Raw genomic sequence first — 19,778 nt, forward strand, 5'->3', positions numbered from 1 at the left:
AGGCCTAGGTGGCCAAACTGGCCTTCTTCTGTTTCTTTCTCAAGACCCACGTTTCCAAAATTTGACAAGTGAGGAGTCCAATGTAAAATCCCAAAGATGTGCTATGACCAAACAGAACCAACTAACCTTACGGCTTCCCAGGTACCTACCACATGCTAACCCGTGAAGGGCTAACTGACCACACACTCTCCCTTGGCCGCATCTGTACTCATCACCCCAACTCTGCATAGATCTGCCCAGTTCGAGGAGGCCACCCTGCAAGTGGCCAGATGGACCCTGTCCTGGTGGGGAAGAGGCCATCCTGAACCATCAGGATGATGAGTTCTGACCACTGTGAGGAAAACACATGCTCCCTTAGCCAAGTGGGGATTAGTCTGCCCCTCGTTCCAGGGTCCCAACTCAAATATTCATAAATCATATCTCTCACAGTCACACCCTGACCAGCTGCTCATTCTTGTTAGCCCGTTTATCAGTTAGCTGGTCATGTGTTTTTGAAACATCATCTTTCCAGTGGTGCTGCTACTCCAGTGGGTTTTGAATGGTTTTCCAGTTTAGGCCAAGGCTCTGTAAGGCAGTGTGAATACAAAAATGTCCATCGACACCTGTGTATTGTACCTCCTCGGGATGATGGGCAGCCTTTGGAAAGATGCTTACTCAAGTCATCAGCCAACAGTAGCTTATCTCTCTGCTGCCTCTGTTCCCCTAAGGGCAGGATCAAGTCAGTTCCTGGTTCAGTAGCCCTCGCTAGGTGAGCTGCAGCATTGTAGCCTGGCCCAGGCCAGCAGATTGCTGTTAGGTCCTAAGAAAATTTTGTAGATGTTATTCTCCATTAAAAATGATCACTTTTGGGGTGCCTGGGTAGTGCAGTCAGTTAAGCATCTGACTCTTGGTTTCAGCTCAAGTCATGATCTCAGGGTCGTGAGATGGAGCCCGTGCCGGGAGTCCGCTTGAGTTTCTCTCTCCCTCTCTCCCTGCCCCTCCCCATGCCCATGCACTTGAGCATTCTCTTTCTCCCTCAAGTACATAACAAATCTTTGGAAAAAATGATCACTTTTATGGTTGCGTTCTCATCCTTTGGTTTGGAATTTCAATTCACCAAAGCTATGCGACTCTGGACCAGCAGCACCAGCAGCACCTGGGAGCTTGTTGGAAATGCAGAGTCTCAGGCCCCACCCCAGACCAATCAAATCAGAGTCTGCCTTGAACGAGATCCCTAGTTGATTCCTCTGCACAGCCAAGTCTGAGAAGCATTGCTTCACGTGTCCTCATTTCTCTATTACCTTCAGCTGGCATCTCCACCTGGCACTTACTTTGAGGCTGGAATTTCTGGTAGGCTTTCAGATCTTAAAAGGAAAAGACATACACACAGAAATTCTTTCCCTCGCCTTTACATGATGTCATTCATTTTACCTGGCCTGCCACAAGAAAGAAAAAGGCAAATTACATCCAAGTTATATATATCTTTAAGACTAACTTCTTAATTGTGTCTCTTAAAGCAGCACGCTGGATTCCCCCATCATTAACAGAGTCCCTAGTGTTGCCAAGATTAATCGCGAAATGCCTAAAGGCAAAATAAACACTGTAGCGCAGTTTAATTCAAAACCCTATCAGCTAAGAATGAAGGTGCAATTAGTGATAAAGATGTTAATAATTAGTTGTGGTCTGTTAAATTTTACATTCAGTGGTTACATAGAGTGAAGAAAGAATTTCCTCACGAGGACAGAAATTAGTGTTTCACCTTGATTGCTATTTTAATGTGCTTATTTTAATGGGGCCATCCTGTAGAAACCCTTGGGCACATTTCCAATTTTACATAAATGTAGAATTAATTATTATGGAAGCATATAATTTTAGAGTTGGAATGACCTTCATGGTCATTAGATCCAGCTCAGACATTTTACAAAGAAGTAAGAAATGATTTCTTCAGGTCCTTGCACAGAGTATTGGAACCTCGCTCCCAGCTCAGACCAGTGACCCTGAAACCCTTCTCACATCCCTGCAGACAGAAATGCTTCCTCTCGCCTCAGAATTCTCAAACCACCGTGTGCTGTTGCTCGCAAGGCCGGATCCCACCTTGTGTTATGTTCTGGTTGCTTTCAGGTTGTAAGATTGGGGACTTGGGAACCATATCTGACTCATTTTTATATTTTGACCATTCCTAGCTCTGTGTTTTATAAACAGTAGTTGTGCAATAAATTTACACCCAACGGTCTGCTGGAACTATTCTATCCCATTCACTAGAGCTGATTGTATCTTTATAATGGTGCCTCGCGATGAGTCACGGTGGAAGCATTTATGCCCTGGATGTAGGAAAATGCCACAAATCAGGGCTTTCTCCTCCCTGGAAAACAGTTATTAAACATATACCAGCGTACAACTCTTTATGTGATTTTTTTCTAAGGTCTCACAAGGCAACAGGTCTTGACAAAATCTAAAGATGGTACCGACACGAAGATACGCCCGTCCACCCACTGTTCGGTGTAGGGTATCCGACTGTTTCGCCTCCTCTTCAGGGATTAAGTTTGACCCAGTGCAAGTCAGGGATCAGAACTACATTAGGGTGTGGTTGCTGAGCTATAAGTTCCACTTACCTGGAAAAGCTATTTGGGCATGAAGGGTAATGGAAACTGGTCTGAAATATCAGGCACAGTTGAGTGAGAGAGAAAAAAAAAAAAAGAAAAACACAAAAAAACAAAAAACAAACCCACAAATTATTTTCAGAGAAAACAAATGCACAGGAAGTTGCTGTGGCCGGAATTACAATCATATACTTCTTCAGAAAACCTTCAGGGGCTCCCTACAGCCACTGAACGGGTCCAGAGGCCCTGCCACAAGTCACGTACTGCCCACAGCTTACCGTGCCAACCTCACTTTGCACCGCTCACATCGCCCACCTTCATGCCACCTTCCGGCCTCCGTGGAGCCTCCCTGGGCCAGCTTCCAGGACAGGACGTCCCCTCCCGGAATGCCCTCCCTCTGCCTCCACGTGCCACCATAGGCGCTCTCCCAAGGTTTCCGTCCCTGCCCGGTCCCCTCCAGCGGGGATCACAGTTTCTAGGTTGACATGGACCTTCCTGTGACTCACGCATCTGCTCTTGTGCATCTTCCCTTAGGAGCAGGACCCGCGGTCCCATCGGCCCTGGCAAGTACGGCTACGGAAAGGCCCCGTATATCTTGCCGCTGCAGACCGACTCGGCGCACTCATCACAGAGGCTTCGCAGGCAGAGGGCCTCGGCCCGGCCCCTCGGGCCCCCGGAGGCGTCTGGTCCTGGCCACGGCTACGGCGCGCGGGCGCACCAGGCTCCCCGGCAGGGGCCTCGGTACCAGAGCGACAGTGGCCCTCGTTCCGGGCTGCAGGCCTCCGAGGCGTCCGTCTACCAGCTGCCTTTGACTCATGACCGAGGCTTTCCCGCAGCTTCCGGGCTCTTCCACGGCCTGGAAACCAGCAGCAGCCCCGGCATGGGGGCAGCCCGGAGCTTCTCGCAGCCTGCCCGGTCTGCTGCCATCTCCTGCATCGGGGCCTATCGGCAGTACAAGCTGTGCAACACCAACGTGAGTACACGCGGCCTCACGCCTCCTGGGAGACCGAACGGCCGCAGTCTTTCAGGCCTACGGGCCTACAGGCCTACACCCGGGTACCTGCTGTCCCTCTCTCCTCCCTCCGGGCATTCGCTCATTCTTCTCATTTTCATGAGGCTGTTACCTAAGTGACTAAGGGATGACTTTTTGAATCACTTATTGACAGTCCCTTTTTTTAAATTTATTTTTTACTGGTGTTCAGTTTGCCAACATATAGAATAACACCCAGTGCTCATCCCGTCAGTGCCCACCTCAGTCACCCCCACCCCCCGCCCACCTCCCCTTCCACCACCCCCTACTTCGTTTCCCAGAGTTAGGAGTCTCTCATGTTCCGTCTCCCTCTCTGATATTTCCCACTCATTTTTTTCTCCCTTCCCCTTTATTCCCTTTCACTATTTTTTATATTCCCCAAATGAATGAGACCATATAATCTTTGTCCTCCAATTGACTTACTTCACTCAGCATAATACCCTCCAGTTCCATCCACGTCGAAGCAAATGGTAGGTATTTGTCGTTCCTGATGGCTGAGGAATATTCCACTGTATACATAGACCACAGCTTCTTTATCCATCATCTGTCGATGGACACCGAGGCTCCTTCCACAGTTTGGCTATTGTGGACATTGCTGCTAGAAACATCGGGGTGCAGGTGTCCCAGTGTTTCACTGCATCTGTATCTTTGGGGTAAATCCCCAGCAGTGCAATTGCTGGGTCATAGGGCAGATCTATTTTTAACTCTTTGAGGAAACTCTGCACAGTTTTCCAGAGTGTCTGCACCAGTTCACATTCCCACCAACAGTGCAGGAGGGTTCCCCTTTCTCCGCATCCTCTCCAACATTTGTGGTTTCCTGCCTTGTTAATTTTCCCCATTCTCACTGGTGTGAGGTGGGATCTCATTGTGGTTTTGATTTGTATTTCCCTGATGGCCAGTGATGCAGAGCATTTTCTCATGTGGCTGTTGGTCATGTCTATTTGACAGTCCCTTTTGCTGCGTATCAGACCACCTCCACATTCTCAGTGGCTTTTTATCAACAATATTTATCCTTTGTGCCTGGGTTGGTGTTGGTCAAGGGCAGTTTGGCTAATTTAGGGCCTAAGGTGGTGGTGCTTCAAGAAGTGGGAGTTGGGAGGGGGGCAGGTGTGACTAGCATCAACATGTTCCAGTCTCCTGCCGTTCCTGGCATGAGCACTTGGGATATTATTGATGAAAAAGTCTGATAGTGAATAACTTGCTGAAGGTTCCATTGCTAAGCAGTAGCAAGGAAAATTATAAATGGAAACTACATGAGGTGACCAAATGTGTGTGTGTGTGTGTGTTTTAAATATCAGCTTAAAGACTGTGTAAAGGAGAAAGAAATAAGAGAATGTCCAAAGATTAAATTTCCAAGTTGCTATATTTTTAATTAATAATTTAATCTGCCTTAATATTCCGTTACTGGGCAACAGGACAGCTGTTACATATTAGCTTCAATTTCCTCATTAAAAATATATTTCCTGCTATAGAGTCCATAGAAATGACTTAATTTGTGATTTTAATAATTCCTCTGAATGCCTGGATTGCTCTGTAGCCTGTTCTTCCACTGACAGACTTCAGGAATTATTAATTTTTGTACAGCAGTGATTTTTCTAAAACCATCGCTAATCAGTCAACCATTAAGTCTTTATTAAGCATCACTGCCTTGTAACAGAACAGGTGCTATAGAAGATAAAAGAAGAGTTGTATTATCTGTCTTGTAGGGTCATTAAGAGGATCAAATGAGGAGATGTTAAGACAGGGCTTTATAACAAAAAGAAATACTTGTGTCCGTGATCATACATGGTCCCTGTCCTTGAATATCATTACTATCCTTTTAAAATAATGGGATGCCTGGTGGCTCAGCTGTTGAGCGTCTGCCTTTGGCCCAGGGTGTGGTCCTAGAGACCCGGGATCGAGTCCCACATCGGGCTCCTCACATGGAGCCTGCTTCTCCCTCTGCCTGTGTCTGCCTTTCTCTCTCTGGTGTCTCATGAATAAATAAATAAAATCTTTTAAAAAATTAAAAATGCAACGAATTCAGGGGTTGCCTGGGTGGCTCAGTTGGTTAAGCATCCAACTCTTGGTTCCAACTCAGGTTACGATCTCAAGGTCGTGAGACTGAGCCCGTGGCTCTGTGATGGGCTCCACGCTGGCCACGGAGCCTGCTTAAGATTCTCTCTCCCCAGGGATCCCTGGGTGGCGCAGCGGTTTGGCGCCTGCCTTTGGCCCAGGGCGCGATCCTGGAGACCCGGGATCGAATCCCACGTCGGGCTCCTGGTGCATGGAGCCTGCTTCTCCCTCTGCCTGTGTCTCTGCCTCATTCTCTCTCTCTTTCTGTGTGACAATCATAAATAAATTTTAAAAAAAATTAAAAAAAAAAAGATTCTCCTCTGCCCCTCCCTCACTCTATGTCTCTCTTAAAAACTTAAAATCTTTAGAACAAATAAATTAAATGAATTCATTTCTAATGTAGAACACATTCTCTCATGGACTAACTAGTATGTTTCTTAATTTTGAAGATCACATAAACCATAAAGAGAATGAAAAAGTGAGAAGGCATTTGATGTACTGAACCTGAGATCTACTTAGTATTTCTCTCGCTTCACCTACAATTTTCAAGTGTGAGCATTTTGCCAGGTCTGTGCTACTGACAGCAGGGCCGCCTCTCTCCGTGTAGATATTGTGGCTTCTCTGGGGGCTGGGATGACTCCACTACTAAGGACACAAAATTGTGAGGAATTTTAGAAAATTCTTGTGAATTTATGATGTCTGCCATCATTTGACAGCTAGCAAAGTCACATCTCAAGCCCAGGATGGGGAGGTGAATGTCGACAAAGGATTATACAGCTTTAGTTCCCTTCTCTTGGCTGTAACATTTCACACAGTGTCCTCCCCAGCACACCCCATCATCCCAAGTCCCATCCACTTACCTTATTGAGACATGTCATTCCGTAGAGGTCCCATTACTGCCTATCTTCTTTTTATAAGCCCATGGCTTCTTGGCACTTGGGCCACCCCTCTCCCCCACGAACACCTTAAAACTCTCTGTGTTAGGGGTCCCTCAGACCTCTGCTAGGTTTGATGATTTGTTGGGAGGACTCAACAGCTGTGATTTATTACAACAAAAGGGTACAGAGAAATATCAGCAAAGAGAAAGGCACGTGAGGTAAAATCTAGAGGAAACCAGACACACGCTTCCAGGACTCCTCTCCTAGTGGAGTCTCACAGGGGGTGCTTCATTCTCCCAGCAATGAGTTGTGACAACACGTGTGAAGTGTTGTCTACGAGGACAGCTCATTAGAGACTCTGTGCCCAAGTGTTTTATTGGGGGCTGGTCACAGGCCCCCTCTGCCTGCCACATACCAAAATTCCAGACTCCCAGTAAGAAAGCAGGTGTTCAACATAAACTGTATTGCTAATGCAAATAGTTTGGGCACAGCAAGTCACTCTCATCACTTCGGGAGTGATGGAAACCCTTAGGAAATCCGAGTTCCCAGATGCCAGCCAAGGACCAATCTTGTAAGCAGGCCTTTCTGAAGACAGCCATTTCAGTCCTGCTGTCCTGGGTCTTGCACACTTCCTGCATGGACCCATGTGCTCTGGCACCTTAGTGTGGATGACCTCATGTAGACATTTACCTGTCCCTCCCACCCCCTCAGTGGGGAACATGAAGAGATAACCTGAATCTCCAAATTGTGTACCTCTTCCTACTCCAAGGGGAAAGAAGTGAAGGGCAGTATTGTGAAAAATCATATTTGTCTAATAGGGTATCCAGGTTATCACTTATGTCTCCTCCAATGAGGTAAAAGAAATACATGCCTTTAGAGATCTCTCCCAGTTCCTATCTGGGAGAAGAGAAAGAAGGGGAGGTAGGCCGGGGCAGGTTGGAAGCATACCCTGATTTCAGAACACTGTTCCTTACACCAAGGGCCTGGGAGATCCCCCCCAAGTTCTTGATGGAATACCCCACTTTCTAAGACTACCCCCGCAGTAGAGGTCACAGTTGTGAGATGAATGATTAGTGCATATAAGGGGTGATGTGAATTAGGGAAAATGGTTTTGCAGGCTTCCAGATCTCGGAGCAGTATCTCATCACTGGTCACAGTCCCTCCCTCAACACCCTTGTGGTCCAGCGGCAGAGAAGGTGCCCAGTGCAGCAGCCTGGATGTCATCGCACCCAGTGCTGGGGCACTTGGGGTGGGGGAGCAGCTTTGGGGGAACCAAGCAGGAAGCCTCTGGGTTGGAGAAGACTCCACTGAGGAGGGAACAGTTGAGCTGGGTTTCAAAGAATGGCTGAAAGAGAGAAAAGGGCATTTGGGGGCAAAAGAAAACCACTTAGTCAAAGACAGGGAGGCAAGATTATGCCAGAGTCTTAGGTGCCGTGATGCTTGTTAGATAGTAGGGCCCCTCCTTCCCTTCCCTCTGGCCTCCTCCTATCCACTTCATTTTTAAAAATATTTATTTATTCATTCATTCATTCATTCATTCATTCATTCATTCATGAGAGACACATAGAGAGGCAGAGACAGAGGCAGAGGGAGAAATAGGCTCCCTGCAGGGAGCCCAGGACCCCGGGATCACGCCCTGAGCCAAAGGCAGACTCTCAACCACTGAGCCACCCAGGCATCCCTCCTTCTATCCACTTTAAATAATCACAGCTGTAGTGGGCAGTTTGGTCTTTAGCATCTCGAAATACAGAGATTTCACGTGGGCCTGGCTTGACTTTCATACATGAGATCGATGCGTGAGAAACTTGCAAAAACACAGCACAGAGTCAGAAAGTGATTCTAATCAACTGGTTTGATTGGAGGTTAGGTTGCAGGGTGGTCTGAAACAGGAGGCTTGGAAGCAGGCTGTGCTGGATTTGAGCCCCCATTTCCATGGGCAAGGCGCTGAACTCCCTGGGACCATCTGGGCGGCAGGGAGAGTAAGAACACCTGTTCCACAGGGTTGATCATGCACATGAGGAGCTGACACATTAGGAAATATGGCACGTTGACCTGGATGAGTAAACGTGGCATATGTGGCTTGCCTGCCCCTCCAGAGCTTGGAGCAGAGCAAAGTCTCCCATGGCACTTTCTAAGCACTTGGTCATGAAATTATGGTTGAAGTGATCAGACTTGCTCAGAGTCCCCTTTTGTCCTCCGGGGTTCAGGGTCCTTTCCCTTCACCCAGTAATAAAACACGGTTGCTGAGAGCCCCAACATGTCAGCTGTGATGTAGCTTCCAAGCAATCGCCCTTGGGTCAGGTGTAAAGTGACGAGAAAGTGAAACCAGAGATAAGCTCCTGCCAGTGAATGCTTTAACACCCTCCACTGTGCGTGTTTAATGTGAAGCCCTACTTTGTGATGTCATCTGGGAATTTTAAACATCTAGTGTGACTTTAGGACTATGACTCCTAGTAAGATGGCCTCTATGAAATAGTATAAATCAATAGTATAAAATCAATAATAAATGCAGTCCTCGTGGCCTCTGCATGTAGGCTTTAAAGATAAAGAAGGGTTTTTTTGTTCTGTTTTTTTCTTGCTTACATTGTATGTGAGGAAGTTAAGGTGACAAGCCCCAGTGTAAATAGAGACTCTTATGGTCTTTTATTTATTTATTAATGGATTTATTTATTTATTCATGCGAGACACAGAGAGAGAGGCAGAGACACAGGCAGAGGGAGAAGAGGGCTCCCTGCGGGGAACCCAATGCAGGACTCGATCCCAGGACCCCAGGATCACGACCTGAGCTGAAAGCAGATGTTCAATCACTGAGCCACCCAGGGGGCCCTCTTATGGTCTTTTAGAGCAGACACCAATCTTTGATGTCTACGGGTACAACACTCCAGGTCACTCGCTAGTGTGGGTTCTTACTTGACTCCATAAACACAGCATTGACATCGATGGTGGGGTCAGGTGTTAGGCTGTGGGTCAGGGACGCTGAGATTAAAGCAAGCTCTGGCTCTAAGTGCTGTCCAGTGGGAGAGACTCATAAACAGATCATGACAGGTATAGAGCACGGGCACCACTGCACTGCTGTGAGGCACTCTGAAGTCCTCCGGACAGTAGAAATGAGCCTGGCTTGGTGTCCTGGAGAAGTGCAGGCTGTCCAGGTAAGGGGAGGGTTTTCTAGGGAGAGGGAATCAGAGGGGCTCTCTGGGGACGTCTCGGTGGAACCAGATGTTTCTCCTGTGAGCGGTGGCTTCTCCTCCAAGTACGTTGTCAGGAGGCACGGGGCAGCATGGGGAGGTCTCCGTGGTTTATCCACAGCCCTGCACTTTCTCAGGTGTGGCTAAAAATAATAAGTGCTCGAGGAATCAAGTAAATAGGTTTCTTCTTCGTGGAAGTTCGTGGAAGGCTGAGAGTTGGAAGCAAAAGCAGTGGAGTCTTGATAAGGCTGACGGATGCGGGGGAAGGAGAACAACAAATTGCAGTCCCTCTGGTGCCCGATCTACTAGCTGTTTCTGGGGTTTTGTATTATTATTTGCTAAGTCCATTAACAACCAAGACACTTTATGCCCTCTGTCCTGGAGGCCGAGATGTCTCTCTCCCCACTTTCTACTCTTAAGCACTCTGAATTCAGTGCTTTCTCTCTAGGGCACATTGACACTCTGGCTCTTTCTGGAGAACGGAGGCTGGAGTGAGTCAGCTGGTGCAGGGTGGGGAGGGGGTTATGATTTTACCACCAAAGGAGATGTGATCTTGAGTTTAGACAGAGTGCACTTAACGTTATGGGGAGGAACCCCTGGGGCTGAAAGCAGCTTTTAGCAAACATCGATGTGATGAGTTCTGGTATCAATGACTCTCCAGTAAATTTCCCTGGAGTGGGACTGGCTTCAGCCAATGGATTTGTCCATGTAGAGTTGTTTCGGTGTTACAAGTAAGTGAAAATGAAGGGAAAATATTGGACACATCTCAAATAGAGCTGAGCTCTCTTGAGGCAGGTTCTACGTCTACCCCATTTCTAGTCTCCTGTTGAATGAAAGAGCAGCTGACAAACAACCTCCAGACTGTGCTTTCACAAGGATCTTAGCAAATAGGCCAGGTCAAGATTTCTGAACAATTCGGTAAGGTGTGAAGCTTGCTTGAACAGTGGGGCCAGTTGTGGGATGGACAGGCCATCTAACTGGGTGCGCGATGTGTAAGTTTATCACCCGCCTCCTTATCTGGGCAATACGTGCTGGTGTCAGTGCTTTTTGCATCAATTTCTGCTTTCCATCTTCTCAGACCGCTTGGAATTTCTCATAGAAAGTTCACTTATTGACTTTTGCTTATTTTGTCAGTGGCCTTTCATAAATACATATTGAAATATGTATGTGAATATATGTAAACATATAAATAGTAAAGGTATTTGTTAAATATGTCAATATTAACTAGTATTAGCATAAATGTTTACATATATATAAATATATTGCATATACTTGAGATATGTCTGAGTCACACACACACATGAGCTGTTCACAATCGTCACTTCTAATTATAAAAAGTAATGCAAATAGTAAGAAATATCATGGTGGCAGAGAGCTATATCCTCATCTCCCAGTCCCTCTCCCTAGATGTAATTGCAACCAGTCATGTTTGATTTTTTGTTCCTCGGGTCATTCTCTCCGTGACTCAGATCACATGCTAATACATCTGCTTCTTGATACATCAACATCAAATTCTCTTTGTCAGCTTCTCACTCCAAAAGATAAAGAGATGACCCCCTTTCCTCCCACTGCTGATCCCTGCTAGGCACATTTTTATTTTCTGTTATATTTTTAATTACACATAGCATGTTAACAATTTTTATTTTCTTGATTTATCAACATTAGGGTGGATCAGTTAACTCCTTGCTTTGCAAGATTAGAAATTTAGTGCCCGGTTTGCCAAATCTTTCTCTTTGCATTACATGTTTTGGCCGATGCATTTTTCCTCCTGTGGCCTGTGACATTCCTGGAAGGGACTATTACGAGGGGTTCTTCTCTGTATCCTCCATAGTCACAACACCTGACACATAGTAGTAGGGGCACAGGGAATATTTGCCTTTGAGGGCATTTCTCCCCCGGTCCTAGCAGATAGCAGAGGGTCAAGAGGCTGCTTTTCCTAATGTGATCCCTAAATGTGCTGCTGGGGGGAGCAGAAGTTTTAAATGTTTTAAAAAGTTTACATTTGGCTGTATACTTTCTGATTAGTTAGAAAAAAGATGTTCTTGTTTAGATCTTCTTACAGACATAGAGCACTCCTGGGATAGGCCTAGATTTGTATGAACGCTTATCCAGAGTACTTAAAAAATATGTGGTTTTCCTGGCTGAATAGATGGGCTTAGTCATATTAACATCCACTGGGTCTCTGATGTATGTATTGCATGAAAGAGAAACACATTTGTCTAGGAGAACGTTATGAACTTGGATATGGAAAAAAAGTGTTTGAGGGCAAGAAAACCTCAAGGTATTGGCAGTGGGGGGTGGGGTGGGTAGGTGGGTTACTTTGTTTTTTGTTTTAAGTCCAGAACCTTCACCTGGCTCTTCTGAACAAACCAATTAACTGACTATCTAGAGAATGCTAGAAGTGGTAGCAGGTGGCAAGAGTTTTTGTGAGGTTGAATTTGTTCCAAGTGACTTGAGAAAGCAGATATGAAACATATTTGAAAAATGTGCTGGATAATTTGTAAGAAATTTTGATCCATGGTTGCATTTTTCTGCAGCTGGGAACCAAAACACCTTTTTCCAGCTGGGGAAGAGAGAGGGGAACGTTTGCTCAGAACACCTACCTGTCAGGCGCTTGAAGCTTCTGGAACTGCTGGAGTCATCTTTGACGTCCAGTTAGATTCCAGTTCAGCTACTATTTACTGAGCATTATTATGAGCCAGATATATTGGCGTATTACTAAGTTGATCTTCACAAAAACCCCTGCTGGGTGGGAGTGCTGCAGGGCTTGCTACCGAAATGCAGTAATTTGGGTTTAGAGAAATGAAGTGCTTTGCCCAAGACCACACAGCCACTTTCTCATGGCAGTGAAGGGATGTTAAATGTATCACATGTTGTTTGCTGGTAGCTGGTGTTTTGAGTGAATCTAGAGCAATGCAAAGGGTAAAAAAAAAAAAAAAAAAAAAAAAATGCATGTCTGACACAGGCAGGCTTCAAAGTCATGTTCCTTGGTACTTGAGGATGATGCCCTTCAGTCGACTGAGGAACTGAAAGTAATTAAGTAATCAAGAGGTAAGTATGCAATCACCAAGAATGAACTCTTGAGCAATGAAGAGGTGCAGGCAGTTGTCATCATAGATTAACTGGGGTCTCTCTCTCGGAACATAGCCCAAGTTTCCATAATACTCCTTGTAACTCATAGCAACCCTAGGCAGTTGTCTCGATGGAGCTTTGGATAAGGTCTGAAGTGCTTTACAAGGATTTGGCTCATTATATTAAAGTACATCTTTATTTCTTTTCCCATAAGAGACTAGTGGAAACATCCCTCCCTCTTTTGGATGGAAGGAAGTCATTTGAAAGGGAGGTTATCTCCCAGAGGCATTACATGGCAATAAAGCTCTGGTCTTTGCTAGCCCCATCCTTCATGAGCCTGATCTCTATCTACACAGCTTTTTCCCTGTCCTACTTTTCTGGCCTGAAGATTTCAAGAATCTGTGCCCATGGAAAGGATTAGTGTCTGCAGGAAATCTGCCCAAAGCCAACTCACAGTGTGAACTAGAGAGTTACTGATAAGGTGAGGGTGACTCAGTCTGTGGCATCAGGAAACAGCCCACTTAAAATGTAACAAATGTAAAATGATCCGTAACCTGGAAGTTTTAACTTCAGAGAGTCTGTTAAAATGAGAGGAGATTATAGACCGATAATAGTATGACAAGTACAAACAGATGTAACCCACAAAAGACGTGAAACAGAATTTCCCTGGCCCTGCTTGGTTTTCGTCCTCCTCAATCCACAATTGCCAGATCTTTACAGCTGAGGCCACTGCACCAGGCCTCAGAGGCTAAACCCAGCCTTGGCCTCTAGGACTCCTTAGGCCAGGGGTTAAGGCCCCATGACAAATCAGCTTTGCTGTCCACCCCGTCTTGAGGGGGGCACCATGGTATGGTGGTTACTGGCATGGGTTCTAGATCCAAAGAGTCTGGGTTCAAATCCTGACTTCGTTGTTTCTTAGCCATGACTTTGGGCAGCTCACTTAACTTTTTGCTGCCTTGGCTTCCTCATCTAGAAAATGAGCATAATAGTTGTGAGGATATATAGGAGCGTGTATGTGGTGGCATGCTTGGCATTCAGCAACTGCTCAGTAAAAGTTAGCTGTTCTTTTCTTTTCTTTTTTTTTTTAAGATTTTATTTATTTATTCATGAGAGACACAGAGAGAGGCAGAGACACAGGCAGAGGGAGAAGCAGGCTCCCTGAAGGGAGCCTGATATAGGACTTGATCCCAGGATTTGGGATCACACCCTGGGCCAGACAGATGCTCAACCACTGGGCCACCCAGGTTCCCCAAAAGTTAGCTGTTCTTAACATCATCACTTCAGGCTTCTGCATTCTTCACCTTTACTATAATTTTATCTCAGTAACCCATGTTTACATCTCACCCCTGTGAGCCTTGCATTTCTCTGGCCCAGTCCCTCTCCTACCCTCTAACTGGCAGCTCACTGGGTGTCATGTGAGTCTTTGCGGGGGTAACACACAGGGCCATGCCAGGACACCTGGTCATCCCCTGCTGCATCTTCCCATGCTCACCACGTGCTGGATACCATAGGAACATGCTAGGCTCAGCTGCCCTTGGGCAACTGGAGGTGGATTTGCCATCTCAGCACCTGACCCCCCCACTGCGGATCTGATGCCACAGGAAGCTTCCCTGCCTCAGGGAGGTGACCAGGCCATCCTCGGATAAATAAAGAACTTGTTGGTGACCTGGGACAGGGTGCCCTGAATGACCCATCATGCATATGGATCCATACTACATATGGATGTAGTAAGAGCATTAGTGGAGCATTAAAATGTACCATAGGATTATAAACTACAAGCACATGTAAAGCTGGCAAAGGGCCAAAGTGTTGGGAAGGGCTCAGTAATGATACATTTTTATTACATATTTACTGCCAACAAATTAGACAATGTAATAAACCAAAAGCTTTATTTTCTTTGTAAAAAGAAAAAAAAATCTATAACCCACCTTGCAGAGATGCTTTTAACCTCTCTTTCTCTATGTGCACACATACATGTGCACGTACACACACACACATAATCATTTAGCACTTTTTTTTTTCCTTAATGGGTTGCAGACTGCTTCCCATGTCACGAAATATACATTTATATCATCAAGTAGTGAACTATTCAAAATGATTCTACAGATGCTTTGGTACATGGTCCAGCCTTGTACCCTGTACCCTTGTACCCAAAATATTGGCATATTTTGCTGATGGAAGAGAAAGGGGTTAAGCAGACTGGCTGTTTTTGTGGTCAGTAGCTTCCAGTTCTGATAACTGCCACCAGACTAATTAAGGGTGGCTTCTAGCTGGAGCCTCACTGCCGAGCAGCTTGGCTTTACATGGGTGTGGTTATTTGAGGAACAGGACGCTTGCCCACTTGTTCTGGTCTGTTCCCATTATGAGAAAATGCAACCCAGTAGCTAATCTCTAGTTTCTGATTCTGGCCAGAGTGGGTGGTCAGTGCCCTGGGCTCTGTCCCTCTGTCACTGTGACCTCTGGTGAGCTGTGCCACTTGTCCAGGCCTCAGTGTCCTCATCTGTAAATTAAGGGGTTGGATTTGATTGTCACTGCTCTAACTCTGTGATTGCATGTTAAGAGCACAGAGTAAGGTTGAGGCTCGAGCGTGGCTTTTCATTGCTTCTGCGATCCAGTGCTGAGCTGCCTGCGCCAGGATCAGCAGAGGATTTCTTCAAACATATATTCCTGAGCAGTTTCCCTACCCTCCCACTGGGATGAGGCCTGAGAATATATACTTTTTAAAGTTTTATTTATTTATTTGAAAGAAAGAGAGAGAGAGCAAGTTGGAGGAGGAGGAGAGACTCTCAAGCGGTCTCCACACTCAGCACAACTCTGAGATGGTGACCTGAGCTGAAATGAAGAGTGAGATGCTCAGCCAACGGAGCCACCCAGATGCTCCAAGAGAATCTTTTTATTTTTTTAATTTTTAACAAACTACTTAGTGATTCTTTCTCTTTGCGTGGATGGTGACTTCTCCCAAATCACCCAACTGATCACATCCTTGTTGAACTCTGGCTCTGGCCTAAGGGCTGTCAGAAACATCGCAGTGCCAAATCCTTCATGGAGACAGCTGGTGTTGCTGGACACCTACATGGATCTGCTTTTGGAGCGGGTGGGGTGGGGGAGGCATGTTCCAGCAGCCTGGCTTCCAGAGCTTAAGGAGACAGCCTTCCCCAGCCTGTTGGCTTCTCACTGACTGTCAGAGCTCAGCCCACCCTATCCATCTACCGGGACCCTTTTTTCCCTACCAGTTTCTACCACATTCCACTTCACGTGGCTTCTTGCTCCATATGGTTTGGCTCAGGCTGCAGCAGGGTTATGACCACCCCGGTGTTTATGCTGGGGTGCAGCGTCTCTTGACTGTCCTGTATCAAGAGAGCAAGAGATGCTCTTCCTTCCACCTGGTTTTATTCCTCCCTTCATTCCCTCCTCTTCAAAAGACGTGTTTCTGATACAAACAGTAGATTTATTTCTAAATCTTCAGCACTTTGAACTACCTTATTAGCAGTTTATCCCAGAGACTTCTTACACACAGGGCTTTTAATATATAAGAGGTCATATTCCTTTCCCTCCAATTATTAAAACACACACACCCACACCCACAAACACTTAAATAAGAGTGTACTCAGGCTTTGAAATCTAGATCATGCTTTATCCATCATTTGAATGAGAGGTTCTGATCTTATTATATTTCACATTTATTTATTTCATGTCACACTTTGCTTATATTTACCATTTATAAATAAGAAAGAAATAAACCACAAAGGAACTGGATATTTTCTTTGAGTAGTCTAGTATTTCAGAGTTACCTGGATAATTTGATAAAATAGAGATTCCTGGACCTCATCCCAGACTTACTGTCTGACCATCTTTGGGGGAGAGACCCAGGACTTTGCATCTCCCCTGAGATCTCTGGGTGGTTCTTTTGCATGCTAAAGGTTGGGAACTGTGGCATTGGGTGGAGAGAATCTAGACCAGATGGAAAGGACACTGAGGTGCAGACCCCTTAGCCTTAAATCTAGCCTCTGCCCTCACTGGCAGTGTGGTTCCTTCCTCTCCGCCTCAGTTTGCTTATCTGTGAAAAATCTGCAAAACTATCAGATTGACCTCACTGCCACTGTGAGGATTAAATGCATTAATAAGTGTAACATGTTTAAAGTAGTACCTGCACATGGTAAGGATTCTGTACATGGTTGCCAGGAATATTATCCCATGTACAGAAATGGCACGAACAGAGTCAAACAGATGGAAATAAATGGATGGCCTTTGTGGGGGAGTCAAGCAGACCAATTTGTCAGGAGCAGAAGGTTTCGGTTAGTGGTTTTCAAATTATGGTGCAAAAGCTTAACCCGGGGAGCTTGTTAAAATTTTAGTGTCCTTCCAAAGATTCTGATTTAGTAAGCTTGGAATGAAGTCTCAGGATCTGCATTTTAAATTTTCGATGCAGGTGATCAGCACAGCTTTAGAAACGCGGGTTTTTGTAGAGGAGGACTGGCGTTTAAAGTTGGGAAGGTCTCCTGGGAGGGGACTGGGGCTCTAAAAAGATGCAGACACTAACCGCATATTTAATATCTGCTTTATTAGGTGTGTCCAGAAAGCAGTAGAAGTATCCGGGAGGTCCAGTGCGCATCCTATAACAACAAGCCATTCATGGGCCGCTTTTATGAGTGGGAACCGTTTGCAGAAGGTAAGACTAGACACAGCCCTGTCCGGAGGAATTATTCTTGTCTGTTCCCCAACCCCACTCCTTTTGCCTGATGCTGGAGGAATTGGTGTGCTTCTGATTTGAGAGGCAATAGGGAATGTGATCCCAGGACACAGGAGAGCCTGCAGGTAGTTTGGCTCAGATGACGTTTGGACCACCAGTCCAACAGATGAGGCATTGCCATAAAGGAGCAGCATCTGAGGATGACTGAGTGGGACAGAACAGTGTTTGAGGTGCTTGGGGTAGCGAGAGGTTCAAGCCAAGGTTGCGAGGATTGAGTGGGGACAGTCTTGCTTTGCCTTGGCACCTGCTCCAGGGCCTGTGTGGCAGCTTCAGAAGATGTGTGGGGTTGTAGAGTTGCCAGTTGTTTGGCTTTCATGCGTGTGTTGGGAGTAGGGGGGCTTCACATGTGTTTCCAAAGATGAGATGCCGTAGGCAGGCATTGTCTTTGGTACCAGGGTTCCTGCTATTTCAAAATGGCAGCAGGTCTGATTTTGATAGAATTTGGTAATACTGCCCTGGATCCCAGAGTCACTTTTCTTAGTTGAAACCCAGGTGATAACATGCCTTCTGAACTGAAAAGTGTTAAATTCTGGGGTATTCCTTCCATCACAGAGAAAGTGGGCTACAAATTGGTAATGGGCCACAACTTATGGGGTTAGGTACTGGCAGTCAAGTTGGCCGCATGGGGGAGTCCAGCCACCCTCAGTGTCCATTGCTGGCCCAAGGCAGTGGCCAAGACACCTGGTATTGGCCAAAATCCAGAGTGCAAAGTGCTGCTGCCATGCCTGGGAGCTGGAGAAATTGTCTCGGGAGAGGGCTTGCTAGTGATTTCATTATAAAATCAATGCCTGGGGAAGCCAAACTCTGGAGAGTCATGTCTTGGTGGGGACCCTGGGGAAAGAGGATAGAGGCATTGATACCTGCTCTGAAGTTGGATTCAAAATGTTTTTTTGTCTGTGCATTTTCTTCAGAGGAGAGTCTGTAGCATCTCTCGGATTCTCAAAGTGGTCCCATGACCACAAAACCATTAAGCACTTGGGATCCCTGGGTGGCGCAGCGGTTTGGCGCCTGCCTTTGGCCCAGGGCGTGATCCTGGAGACCCGGGATCGAATCCCACGTCGGGCTCCCGGCATGGAGCCTGCTTCTCCCTCTGCCTGTGTCTCTGCCTCTCTCTCTCTCTCTCTGTGTGACTATCATAAATAAATAAAAATTTATAAAAAAAAAAAACCATTAAGCACTAACTTGACTAAAGAATTGGGGTAACCAGATCCAAAAAGGAAGGAAGAAGAGATGAAACATGGGGTTAGGCGAATGCAAACGTGAGGCTGGCTGAGAGCCTGGAGGATAAGCTCAAGAAGGTGGCCGGAAGTGAAGTATTGATGCTGGGAATCAGAGCTCAGCTGTGACCCTGTTTATTCTGAAAAGTATCGTGTAAAATGGAAACTGATACCCTGATTTGGATCCCAGAACAGGAAAAGGGTATTGGTGAAATACCTGGTGAAAATGCATGACGTATAGAGTGAAGTCAACAGTATTACACTGGTATTAATTTCTTAGTTTTTTTTTTTAAGATTCTATTTATTTATTCATGAGAGACACAGAGAGAGAGAGAGGCAGAGACACAGGCAGAGGGAGAAGCAGGCTCCATGCAGAGAGCCCGACACGGGACTTGATCCCGGGACCCCAGAATCATGCCCTGAGCCAAAGGCAGACGCCCAACTGCTGAGCCACCCAGGAGTCCCTGATGTCTTAGTTTTTATAGGTGTACCATGGTTTTATAGGAATTAATATTAGAGGAAACTGGGTGAAGAGCATATAGGAACTCTCTATAAGATGAGGATCTTATAAGAAAAGAAGAAAGGACACAGACTTACAGGGAGAATGCCAAGTGGCAATGAAGGGAGAGATTTGAGTAATGTGTCCACGCATCAAGTAACATCAAGGATTGCCGGCAACCACCAGAAGTTAGAAGAGGCAATAAAGGATCCTGGCATAGAGCGTGACTTGCCAACATCTGGCTTTTGGGCTTCTGGCCTCTACAACTAAATTTATGAGAGTGTATTTCTGTTGTTTCAGGCCACTGAATTTGTGTATTTTGTCATAAAGCCCTAGGAAACTACTAGAAAGAGGAAGGAGCTAGGTTCTGGATTGATTGAGATCTGCTCACAGAAGTAAATCAGAAAGTGGGAGAGTGGTCTGACCAGTAGCTGGGAATCCCCAGAGAAGTGAGGCACAGATTAATAGTGAGTGAGCGTCGGATGGATCTAGGTCTACCTGAGGCAATGGTTC

At 46.0% G+C, this 19,778-nt stretch overlaps 1 protein-coding gene across 1 annotated transcript in view; it reads left to right on the top strand.

The window, feature by feature from the left end:
* Window positions 1-19,778, top strand: part of THSD4 (thrombospondin type 1 domain containing 4) — a 566,261-nt gene that overhangs the window by 107,754 nt on the left and 438,729 nt on the right. The window contains exons 5-6 of the mRNA XM_038580863.1: window positions 3,114-3,552; window positions 17,366-17,468. Coding sequence (XP_038436791.1) covers window positions 3,114-3,552; window positions 17,366-17,468 — 542 coding nt within the window. The remainder of the gene's footprint in view (window positions 1-3,113; window positions 3,553-17,365; window positions 17,469-19,778) is intronic.

Source organism: Canis lupus, chromosome 30 (assembly GCF_011100685.1).
Source record: "Canis lupus familiaris isolate Mischka breed German Shepherd chromosome 30, alternate assembly UU_Cfam_GSD_1.0, whole genome shotgun sequence".
Lineage (NCBI taxonomy): Eukaryota > Metazoa > Chordata > Mammalia > Carnivora > Canidae > Canis > Canis lupus.